The 12,487-nt window shown below is 43.3% G+C and overlaps 1 protein-coding gene across 6 annotated transcripts in view; it reads left to right on the top strand.

Annotated features, from left to right (window-relative positions):
* The first annotated feature begins 366 nt into the window (after window positions 1-366).
* Rbms1 (RNA binding motif, single stranded interacting protein 1) overlaps window positions 367-12,487 on the top strand; it is a 213,688-nt gene continuing 201,567 nt past the window's right edge. For 2 of the 6 annotated variants that reach the window (XM_030251910.1, XM_006499942.3), the window contains exons 1-2: window positions 797-1,556; window positions 2,347-2,411. In XM_030251910.1, coding sequence (XP_030107770.1) covers window positions 2,397-2,411 — 15 coding nt within the window. In that variant the 5' untranslated portion in view covers window positions 797-1,556; window positions 2,347-2,396. Of the gene's footprint in view, window positions 1,557-2,346; window positions 2,412-12,487 lie in introns of all 6 variants that reach the window. The other 4 variants (XM_030251908.1, XM_017319146.1, XM_006499940.2 and 1 more) reach the window with 3 other exon arrangements.

Below are 12,487 nucleotides of genomic sequence, written 5' to 3'. Positions count from 1 at the left end.
TTTTCTCCTTGTCTTTTATCAGCCGGGCAAGACACCAACTTAGGGACATTTTCTTCCCCATCTTATTGTACATTTTGTATTGTCTCTTTTTGAGCTAGAATATAAAAGTCTTCTGCAGGCAACTTCAGGGACCAATTAACTCCATTAAATTATATCCAGTTATGTAGTGAACTGAGCCGCTGCTCGTCTGGGGCTGTCTAGAGCTGAGACAATTAGGAGATGGAGAGAAGCAGAGCGGGAGGTTGATTCTATGTGTCACCGAAGCACACTGCAACAATATGCCAGCCTGACTTTCAAAATGGCCTTAAAATATTCCAAACTCAGGGAGTTTCCTTGCTCCAGAGTGGGAGTTGACAGACTGTCTGGCAGCATTAGAAAAGGCAGGGAGAAGCTGATGTCTATATTGTGTCCTCTAATAACATTCTTCTCTTTTTGGCATCTTTCCCTTAGAAGGACCCGCCAGTTTGTGTGTGTGTGTGTGTGTGTGTGTGTGTGTGTATGTGTGTCTACGCAAAGAGCATGGTTTCACATCTGGGAAAACCAAACCGAAGGACACTAACCTTCCCAAGGTCACTTAGAAAATTAGTGCTGTGACCTGGTGTGTGGGTGGAACAGAACCCAGGTGTCCTGGCTCCAGCTTTGTGGTTGGACATTAAAGCATTTTCCTTTGTGGGGAGAAAAAAAAATCACCGGTCCGGGAATTTGGGGGAAGTGAGAGATTAATCAGATTTCCTCTTTCCCTCTTTCCCTCCCTCCCCCACTTGCGAAGATTAAAAACTCGGGAAAGCTAGAGGTGCCTTCTCGGCAGTTCTTAAGCAGGGTCTACCAAACCTTCTCCCACCCTGGACACAAAGCGATCGCCGCTCCTAGAGATTCTGTGCGTTCTCTTGAGAGCCTAGGAGGTGAGGAGTGGTGGAAAGTCAGCCCTCACCTCCAGCGGGTCCCGGGCTCGGCGGCGCCCAAGCCCCGCCCCCGGCCGCCCTTCCCCCGCGGCCTCGGCAGCCAGCCCCTCTCCCCTCTCGCTATCGGGCGCACCCACCCCAGATGCCGCCTGGCACCGAGCGCAGCCGCCGCTGCCGCCGTACTTTCCACTTGTATTGATCACTCCTAGCTGGGCTCAGCCTGCTCCCGGAGCGCTGCGCGGCCAGAGCGCCAGCCCTTGGCAGCTCGGGTACAGTCGGGCTCCCAGAGGAAACTCCTTGGGAGCGCCCTGTCCGGGGTGTCCTCTGCGCTCTGCAGTGTCTTTCTGTCTGCCTGGAAGGAGGAGGAGGAGGAGAAGGAGGAGGAGGAAGAGCAGAAGGAGGAGGAGGAGGTGGAGGAGGAGGACGTCGTCTGGTCCCGGTTGGGAGGTGGAGCAGTGGCAGCAGCAGCCGCCGAGGCAGCCGCCGCCGCCGCCTCCGGAAAGGGAGAGGCAGGAGAGATCGGGACTTGGAAAACCCAAAGTGTCGGCGACCCTGCAAGGCAGGCTTCCTTCCAGCTTCATGGGCAAAGTGTGGAAACAACAGATGTACCCTCAGTACGCCACCTATTACTACCCCCAGTATCTGCAAGCCAAGGTAAGGAGGCTCGGGGAACGGTCGCCAAAGGAAGGGACCCCGGAGGCGCGCGCCGGGCTGGGCTGGGGAGGGGCGCACGGCGACCCTGCCGCCTCCGGGCGCAAGTGCTGGGGTTGCTAACTATAGCGCTGGCCTGGGCAGAGCCGGGCTGCGCGCGGGGCGGCGGCTTCCCGGGGAGCCGATCGCGGCGATCGGGTTACAGAGAGTAGCGGGGGGCGGGGGGGGGGGAGCGACTAGACAGGAAAGGACAGCCAGCCCCTTCCTGGCCAACGAGGAGGGAAGGGTCTCGCGGCCCTGCGGCTCCCTCTCGTCCAGTCGGGGCTGGCGGCCGGCCGACGCTTGGGGCTCTCGGCAGGACCTGCTGGGGGCGTGTGTTTCAGACCTCTCCAGGGCCTCGCCCTGCGGGCAGTAACTGTGGGGGTCCCCTGAGTGGCGCGCAGCCCCCCGCCCCGCCCCGCCCCGCCCCGCCCCGCAGGACTACCCTCCAGCTCCCGCGCGCGCGACGAATGTGGCCGGAGGGGGCCGGGACCGTCTCCTCCCCGCCTCGGGCCCTGTGAGCCCGCCCCTTGCCTCTGATCTTTGTGCGGTGTGGCACTTCACCTGGTTACTGATTTCCACTTTTACGCTGGTGTTTTGGGTAGAGAAGTGGCCAAAGTTCACTCTGCATTCATTGATGTCCCCTTTAATCTTCTCTGTAGCGTTTACATGGGAGGGACAATGGGCAAATTTTGATACATAGACAGAAGTGACTTTGTATGTACTTTTCTCTTTTGTTTTTAAACTGCCTTAGGTGTTCCCAATTCTGCTCAAAAGTGGCACAGCCTTGGGTAAGGACCACTGATGACATGTAGGCAGGTAAATTGTGGCTGGCTTTCCAAGGACCCTGGGTACATTGTTAATGGGCCTATGCTAATTTTACCACAGTTTGATGTCTCCTAAACTAATTTTAAAAATTATTAGGGTTCACGGAAAGTGCATCTTACCTCCCTAGAATAATCTGCCACAGTTAGGGAAAGCAGAAGGCGCTGGTGGGTGCAGCGGCCTCCTTCAGCTGTTAACACCTTAGCATGTCCTTCTAGATCACAAAAGAATCAGGTATGGATGTAGTGTTTGAACTTTGTTTAGGGGATTGCTTGCTGGCAGACGGACACTGCTGACCTGGTACTAAGAATCTGTGCTTCAACCTTGAAAGCTTTTCTTCCTCTCAATGTGTGTGGTCCATGTTGCTCTGTACCTACAACACAGCCCAGTGTTTGTCCATGTAAAAAGGACTTGTCAGCAGAGGCCAGAAATTTCCCAGCACCCAAAGGCCTCCTTACTGCTCTCCTGATTCCCACTTACCTTCTGTTACCAGGGATCTGGAAGGTGCTAGCAACTGCAAGAGCGCCTTGTTCGGCTCCATGTGGTTGGCAGGCCATTGTTTTAGGAACTTGAGGGTGATATTCTCTCTCTCAATCTCTCTCTCTCTCTCTCTCTCTCTTTCTCTCTCTCCCTCTCCTTCTCCCTCTCTCTCTCTTCCTCTCTCCCTCTCTCTTACACACACACACACACACACACACACACACACACACACACACCGCGTGTGTGTGTTGTTCGAAGAAATTTTGTAACGTAATCAATGTGTTACCGTTTAGATGTGTTATATATTTGATGCACTCATGTAAATTATGCAGCATTGGGTGCCTGAAGGACAAGCCTATTCAACACTTAACTCCATGAATAATAAACACGCACATTCAGGTGAAAAACAGGAAGAAAAAGGGGGGGTCGTGTTTCTATGAAACATTTACCTTAGTAATTTTTATGTACCGTTAGTAAGTTAGAAACCAACTACGTAGCATTTAATATAGCTCATGCCATGCCATTTGGCTTTTTTCCCCCTGTAAATAATTGAAGAGAGAGACAAACGGCAAAAGCCTGCTGGAGTAATTAGGGCTGGATCCCAGGAAGCTTTAGGGCCCATTTTCTGAAAGTGTGCTTCCTGCATAAAGCATTTAATATTGATTTGTGTTACAGTAAATGACAGTCTCAAAACATATTTTGCTGTTTCTCCTATGAAATCTGAAATCTTATTACTCTGGATCCCTTTGTTTCAGGAGAAAGGTGCGTCCTCACTTGACCTATATAATACTGCGGTGTTTTAAAAGTTTGGTAATTAAATCTAAACTCCCTATTGTAAAGGTGTCATAATTAGTTCAGAAAGGAGTGTCTCCAAAAATACAGAGGGACCAGATGCAGATACTAGATACCAGAGTCAGAGAGGGGGACACACACCCCTTTCTCCTTCCTGTAGTCATTGGTAAGATGCTGGTAGTGTAAGTCATTAAAAAATGGAGAGACTTTATTTGACAATCTAATTTAATAACATGCATAATCTACCTGAAGAGTTAATGAACTCACCGGGAATCGGTTGTCCACTGTGCTGATGCTGGCCTGTGTGTATTCTGACCTTCCAGAGATAGAATACGTCACTCTCTGTAGAGTATGCTGATGTGTTTGGCTAGTCCCAGCTGTTGTGAACTTCTGCTTGAAAGCTGTGTCAAAAACTGAGTGGTGGGTTAGTTATTTAAAAACACATTTTCACCTGAGATGATAAAGTAGAAGTGGTTTTGTTGGATCAGGAAGGAATAGATGAATCTGATGCGTTTCGTCGGAGGGCTAGGTGAATATCGATTTTACAAAGTTCTCTAAAACAAATTTTATGACCACACTTTCAAAAGCTGCCTGTGTCTAATGCTTCTTGTGTTAATCCAATCAGAGGCTGTTTTGGCAAATTTATTTTGAAAGGCGCGTCCGTAAAACACATCAATTCTTCACTTTGCAATAAAAATAATAATGCTTCGAGCCAACAACTACATTGGTGTACATCATGTTTCGACAGAAAGAAAAGGTAATACCATTTGCATGGAGCATCCGGTTCACGTGAGGCTTCTGAGCAGAGAGGAGGCCTGGACAGATGTGAAATGCTGAGTCTCTGTCATGCCTCAGTCTACAATAACACAGGACTGGATTTTACCCTGTGGGGGTGGTTTGGTTTGGTTTGGTTGGTTTTTATTTCCCTGTCAGTGCTGTCTTGTTTAAGTGTCTACCTTATCACCTGGCATAGTCATCCTGAAATATCCTTTGATGTAACTTTGTAAACACAAGCACACATTGTTCTAACGAGTATTCCAGATGTTAAAATGACTTTTGGGATATCATAAAAAGTTAAATTTGTTTTTCATGTTTTAGTTGTTCAAAAAAAAAGAACGAGAGAGAGAGAGAGAAGAAAAAGAAAGAAGGGAATTTTTGAATAACATATTAACTCAAAGATCTTTATGTAAAAGTAAGTTGTCAGCCAGTGGCTATAGGAATTTCACTTCTGTCCAGGCAGCTCTGGAATGAATCATGGCTAGTGTATGTGAGAAACATCAGAACATACATTACTGCTGAGGCAAATATTGAAATCTTCATGGGGATATAATACTTACTTCTTCTCTTTGGAAAAAGGAGAAGTATATATTTTTCTTAATTTATATTGCTTGCTGGATATTTTGTACCAGTTGAAGGCAACATGATAAATGTAATCTTTATTCATATATCTTTAGTCTACAGTTTTCTAAAATATATCAAAAGCTTCCGGTTTGTGCATATAATGTTGTTTTCTGTATTAGTGAAATATTTTGTATTAAAGAGAGGACTGCTGCTGAAGGAAAATAATTTTGTTTTAAGATGATTTTTGTATAAATGGAGCCCAAAGGCTATATTTACACTCAGCTTCAAAATCTGAGAAATAATAAAGTAATTTTGAATTCCACTAATAAAGGCTGCAAGGACAAGACCGTTCCGACCCTGTCCTCTTTCACACACTGAAACATTTCACCGGACTTTTAAATGGTTATTTATCTGTAGTCAATATATATTATGCCAAACAATCTGTATCTTCTAGAAATGAAGATCATGATTCTAGGTGGAAAAACAGGAACTGTAATTAGGCAGATCTGCTGTACACAGGTGCAAGCCATGGGTGCTTTGAGTGAGTCTTAAGAGGTGCCTGCCATTACCAGGTGAGGAAAGGTCACTTAAATGCATCAGTGAAACAATGCAGCATTTCACGAGGATGTGCTAACTTGATTTCCCTCATAGGATATTTTGAGTGTCTAGACATGGCTTGAGAGAATCAAGGTTATGGAAATGTTCAAAGTAAGGTCGTGATATAAAGCAATACCGTCGTACCCTTTCTTTCAGGGATCTGTAGAGTTTTGCGGAATGTAAATATGTATTTGCTCTGGGTTGAGAGTGAAACTTTAAGCTGCTAGAAAAGACGAGGGGAAGATGCGTGAGGGAGGAACTTGCTTGTGAACCATGACTCTAGACGCTCCTCTGATATCTGGCAGTGTTGAGGTGGAATTTAAATTCAAATACAGAGAATGTCCATGTAATACATTTTTAGAGGGGCTTTTACTAATATGTACTGTGTCTGTAGTTTATCTAATGGTTTATTGAAACTCTGAAGTTATAGCCTAATAATAAAGTTATTACAATAAATGAAGCCATAACTTAATAGAATTTTAAGTTATAGATCTCTTAGCTAAATAGAAAATTCCTCTTTTTCCCCTTTTTTAAAGGAAATAACTTCCAGAGAAGCAAATCATATTTTTTAATGTATCACCCTATCCAATAAAGATATATAAGAAAGATCTATTTAGGATGGAGAAGTGTTTCATAAAAATGATGTGAATGGCTGAGAGTTTGCTCATGAAGAAGAGGGCTCCCTTACCTAGTTGGTTTTGCCCTGGGCACTCACAGTTTAACTGATGTTTGTCTTCTCTAAGCACAGTGCCACAACCCCTCTAGAACCCTGTCCTCAAAGACTCAAGGACTTCCCTGGTTCCAGGCCCCTGACTTCTAAAACAGTAGGTGCTGAATAAATACTTGCTGGTGAACTAGTATAAGTCATGCAAAAAAAAAAAAGTAGAAAGAAAGAAAGGAATGGGGGGGGGGAGGGAGGGAAGGAGGGAGGGAGGGAGAAAGGAAAGGAAAGGGAAGGAAAGTTGTTTTATTTAGCTTTGCATATTCACTTACTATTTTTTCCTTTAGTGAAGTTTTCCAAATGATTTGTGAATTTACTTATAACCCTAAAAAGAATTATATATTGATGGGTCAATGGTTTATACAATCCAAAGTGTTCCTTCCTCCCTCCTCTCTCTCTCCCCCCCCCCCCTCGGTGTGTGTCTGAGAGATCTACAATTAAAAACAAAAAACAAAAACAAAACAAAACAAACCCAAAAAATCCCATGGATGCTAGTAAAACTGTCACTGTGGAACGTTGAGGTACCACACAGTGAGTTGGTAACACAGCTTAGCTGGACATCTACCATCAGTCTACTTCCTTTCACCAACCCTGCCTGAATGTTTTCTGCTTAATCTTCCAGAAAATTCCTTTTGAGGGGTATATTTCAGACTTGGTGAAAACATGTACTCATCGAGTAAATAACAACTAGTACACACATTGAGGCTGACACATTGAGAATCATAGTTCTCACCCCGTGATCCTAAACTTGGTGCTTGTCCATCTAGCTCTTGAATTCAGAGAATATAGGGTTTTTTATTTTTATCTCATTCATTGTGCTAGCCAAGTAAAAACAACCAGAGATTGTACCAAGCTGTCCTGAAGGAAGAGCCTCATTCAATGAACGATAGCTTATTGAAATACAAACATAGAATGGCGTCAGTTACTTAAACGCAGCACCGTAATATTTGGTGGAACATCAAGGTGAATATTCAAGAGTTGAACATTGGACTCAGGGATGTTGTGTGGGGTGGATTGAAGTGTTTTTGTTTCTCATTCTCATGAATAAATAATGGAAGCTGAACTGTCAGGGTGTCATGAAAACATTCTTTAGGTAACAGAGCTGGGAGGTGCAGAAGGTGACACACAGAAAATGGCCTCTCGGAACCCCATGTGTCAGACACATACACAGATTCCACAGTGGAAGCTAAACATGCCTTAGTCCAGTAGGTTGGAGAGGGACAGTGAAAGGGGGTTGTGGTAGCCATGCCAACAGCCAAGTGAATGTATCCAAAGTCTGATTGCCACACCGACAATTAACCAAACATGGTCCAAAATCTAATTATTTATATTTGCTTGGTTCTCCTTATCATCATTCTATGGATAGTTCAATTTTTTTTTTCAACCAATCCCAGGAAGGTAAGCATGTTGAAATGATGAGAAAGAAACAAAAAAAGGATTAAAAATAAAAGGGAGAGACTGATGTTTTGACCTCTTGGTGCAGCAAATCTGGAATAGTGGGGTTCTTGTCTTTCCTGCATTATCTTTTTAGCAAAATTCTTAAATGGATGCAGCTGCCATCTTGGAAGACAATAACTAAGGAGACCCCTCTGGATAATGACTAAAGATACGGGTTCTCAAAGAGGATTGCATGCTAATATGCAGCTAACTGGCACCATAAGCATGCAAAATCATCATCTGGTACATGATGCCCTACAGTGGCCATCATATATGTGTGCTGACATTAGGTGACGTTTTCGGCTGGTTGCCTGTTGGTAAATTGCACGTTGCCCCATCCATTGTGCTCCTGAGGGAACTCAGTACCTATCCTCCGATGGTAGGATGCTCCAGGGAGGGGAATATCTGCTCTCTGATCCTAGCACACCGTGAAAGGCCGGGAAGACAGAATAGACACGGTGTAAGGAATAGGAGGATGGTTGTAATGCAACACAGTTAGACGCCGGCATTCCAGCCAATGGTCCGAGTGACAGAGAAGGCGCTGAGATCTATATGGGATTAAAGATTCATGTGGATTTTGGTGAGGAAAAGTAGAGTTCCAAGAGAAGCTACCACTAATCTGGGGATTTTAGAAAGAAATTGGACTTTAAATAAATAAATGGAAATTCCTTGAATTAATAATCAGCTTTATTTTATTTTGTTCCTTTGCTTTATAATTCTCTTGAGGGCGCTTTGAATTTTAAAAGAATTACATTTTGCCGTACTTTATGTTAACTCTGTCCCTTAAAATTCCATTCCCAATTACTTTATTTTACATTATTTTCAATGTTATGTTTACAAATGTGCTGTTAAGCCAACCTATTAGTGTGGTGGCAGGCTGGTAATGTAATCTTTAAATGATGACATAATGAGCGTACAGAAATGTTATTTGTATTGTTATATTTTATTTAAAGTAGTGTTTATTTCTTCCAACCCATTAGCCATACTTATGGAAAAAGGAAGAAAACACATTTGGTGCTCTAAATGTTTCTAACTAGATCTTTGCCTGTGTCATAAGCACGGGTGATATCTAGTGTAAGCTAACATGGATGGGAGATTGTTTTCAAAATTATTCCTGGTCTTTTGTGAGCAGCCATTTATGGGGTCATTAGCTAACTTCATTTTAAATGAGCTGTTATTCACCTCTGTAAGTAGATCCAAGTGCTGCAGGAGTCATATGGTCTCCTGCCTTACTCTGTGTGGGGTCCAGGACCCATCCCTCCACTGGCTGCTCCCTGGACATGTGTTACACAGTTGGGGCTCCCATCCTTGACAAAGGGATTTCGGGAAAATGTTTTACGCAACAAAATGAGATCATTTCTTAGATGCCTGCCCTAAGTCATTTCACTGGTCTTGAAGGACTAGTGTCCAAGCTCTGCAAGAGTGGGCTTACTTCCGTTCTGTTTCCTATGAGTTGAAAAGTCGAGAACGGCACCAGTGGGTAGGTGCCTTCACTTAACGCTATGTCTTTAACATGGGATTCCTGGCGGGGGAATAAATATTACCCAAAATGATTTTCATGTCAGAATCTAGCATCTACATTAGCCTCGAGTAACATTACACCATTTCCCCTGCTAGGTATTTTTTTCAACAGTCATGATTTTGAGTTGACAACAGAAGTAAATTTGTACTGGGGATCCTCTGGTAAACTTCCACTTAGATCACAAGAAATATTTTCATAATTTATATTACAGTGTGTCAGGTAAAGTGTTTAGTTACATAAAAAAGTAAACTGGAAATTTGTAACACCATCAAGGCTGCTCTTCTCAATGGTGTTTTGGATTTGTCATCAAGCCAAAATGAAGAAATTTATAGAAATAGAAATTTGCCAGAAAAAATATTTCCAAGTTATTAACTACAATACTCTCAAAACCCTCGTGACCTCCCACACAGCACGGTTCTGATTAATTCTCTTGTTTTAAACATGCAGGTCTTAAAAAAAAAAAAAAACCCATGTGATCTTGCATACTTCTAGAGGGTTTTTTCTCTCTTTTTTAAATAAAACAGAAAAGACAATTCCTTGAGAATTGATGGAGATTTTCCTCATCTTCTGTGCAATTTATTTGGTGATTAGGCATGCCTTAATTTAAAATTGAGTTGGATGTGTGAGTGAGTGAGTGAGTAAATACATGCATGTATGTGTGGTATGTGTGTGTGTGGTATATGTGTGTGTTTGTGTGTGTGTATGTGTGTTTGAATGTATATATGTGTGTAGTGTATGTGTGTGTATGTGATGTGTATATAAGTGTGTGTGTATGTATGTATATGAAAGCAATGTCTGTGTGTGTGTGCGTGCATGTGTGTGTGTGTGTGTGAGTGTGTGTGTGCTCACCTCATTCATGCATGCTTACATAGATCCACACCAAAGTCAGAGGATAACCTCAGTTATTGCTCCTCCATAAGTTGGGTCCAAGTTGTTTTTTTGAAACAGAGCCTGTCTGTCACTTGGGTTTGCTGGTTAGGGTAAAGTGGCTGACCAGTAAGTCCCAGGGATCCACCTGCCTCTCCCTCCCCGGCCCTGGGATTTTAATAAGTGCATGCCACCATGCCCAGCTTTCTATTGGTGTTCTGTAGATGAAACTTGGGTCCTCATGTCTGAGTACTAAGTACTTTCCTGCCTGAGCTCTCTCTCCAGCTATCCAATAAGTTTATTCTGCACAATTCACGTGTCAGTTGGCGATCCAGAACTGGAAACTCGCTTCCTGTACAAGTTGTCATACTTAAAGGTAGAGTTCCCACCCAGTCCTTACGAGCTTATAGAATGAGCCACATTATAAATCACTTAAAGGTCTATAGCACTTCCATCACAGAATCCAACCACACGCCAGCGAATGCTTCTTGGAGAACAGGATGAGTGTCGAGTGTTGGAATTCCTGAAGCTCATCATGGCCTTCAGTGAGGGATGACTTGGTTTAAAGTTCTGAAATAGAGCTTTGGGCTTATAGGACTGAGGAATGGGCTTCTAGAAGACGAGCCATGTGGCTCGGGACATCAGATGAGTAAGTTTGCAGAAGCAGCTGTTGACTCTGGGGCCTTCAGCTGTGGGGCCCTCCTCACTCACAGGCTCTCCACTATCCACTTTACTTTTATTGTTCTACACTAATCTAGATCATCTCTGGTTTGCTAACTTCTTCCCAGTTTTTTTTTTTTTTAAGCAACCCCAAGTGGTGGTACCAATAGTACTTTTCATCTCCAGCTCATACTGGCTCTTTATTTAAAGCCTCTTTTTCATCTTTTGGTGATTGCAGAGCCCATAGTCCCAAGCCAAGCAAACCTGTCCTGGCTGATAACTGGGAAACTTAAACACCAAGTCCCCACTGATCTAGTTTCTCTAATTTCGTGGATAGTTTTGTTTCCATCCGGGCCCATGATGGGCTCAGAACTCCCAGGGAACACTGCACCTTCTAGAGACAATATGGATTCCCATTTAAGTTTTTACCTAGACTTACCCTCTGGAGTACAGATTAAGAATCTGACCCTGGGGTTGGAGAAATGGCTCAGCAGTTAAAAGCACTGACTGTTCTTCCAGAGGTCCTGAGTTCAAATCCCAGCAACCACATGGTGGATCAAAACCATCTGTAATGGGATATGATGCCCTGTTCTGGTGTGTCTGAAGATGGGGCACTCATATACATTAAATAAATAAATCTAAAAGAAGAAGAGGAAGAAGAGGAAGAAGAGGAAGAAGAGGAAGAAGAGGAAGAAGAGGAAGAAGAGGAAGAAGAGGGAGAAGAGGAAGAGGAGGAGAAGGCAGAGGAGGAGGAGGAAGGAGGAGGAGGAAGAGGAGGAACTAGCCCATGTATATGACAACCTCTTGGGATTCTGGTTTGTGGATTATGGCATCACCAGCTTCTAATGTGAAAAGTTGGACAAACCAGTGACCTGTAGCTTGGGGATGGTAGGAGGACATAGCCAGGGAGGCTTTTACCAATCCTAGGGTGTTTCCTTCCTGCCTTTCCCCACCCCTACCTTCAGCTTTCTTTCCTACACTAAGAGTTGAGCCACTGTGGACTGACTGCTGAGCACTGATAGGCTTGTGTGCTCTGGGAGATCCACAGTGATGTCACAGGGAAGCCATTCCCACTTGTTCTGCCTTGGTCCTGGGCAACATGTATCCCACTTATGTTGACTAAAAAAAAAAAAAAAAAAAGTCTTTATTACCTTTTAATGCTACAGATAGCGACTAAGAAATTGCTAACTATAGTTGTCCATTGGAGTTTCCTTCTGATTTTTTTTTATCCAACTTTATGTGGAAATTTAAAATACAGTTTTATTTGTTAATGCATAAGTATTGCAGAAGCACTGGATGTGAGGTCATAACTTTAAAAAGACTTATAACTAGTATATTAGAAACTACTTTGATGACAAATATGAGTTCTTAATAAGATTACAACTTAAATGTGCACAGTCAACTGACAGGTGTTTGCATTTTTTTCTTAATCCACAGTAAACTGTAAACTCACATGTAACCTTTTCTATTTCTTAACTATTTCAATACTTACTCAAGAAAAAAATTACAAGAGAATCCTGCCGATTTTAAATATGTTCCTTACTTTGTAGCCATTCCTCAGATTTAAATTTTCATAGCAGAAGTCTTAAACATGGACTTGTTTTTTTTTTTTATTATTTTTAAGAAGGAGATTTTTTTAAAAAAACAAAAGGA

The sequence above is a fragment of the Mus musculus genome, chromosome 2 (assembly GCF_000001635.26).
Source record: "Mus musculus strain C57BL/6J chromosome 2, GRCm38.p6 C57BL/6J".
Classification (NCBI taxonomy): Eukaryota; Metazoa; Chordata; class Mammalia; order Rodentia; family Muridae; genus Mus; species Mus musculus.
Note: the sequence above shows the minus strand (reverse complement) of the source record. Positions and strands in the feature narration are given on the sequence as shown.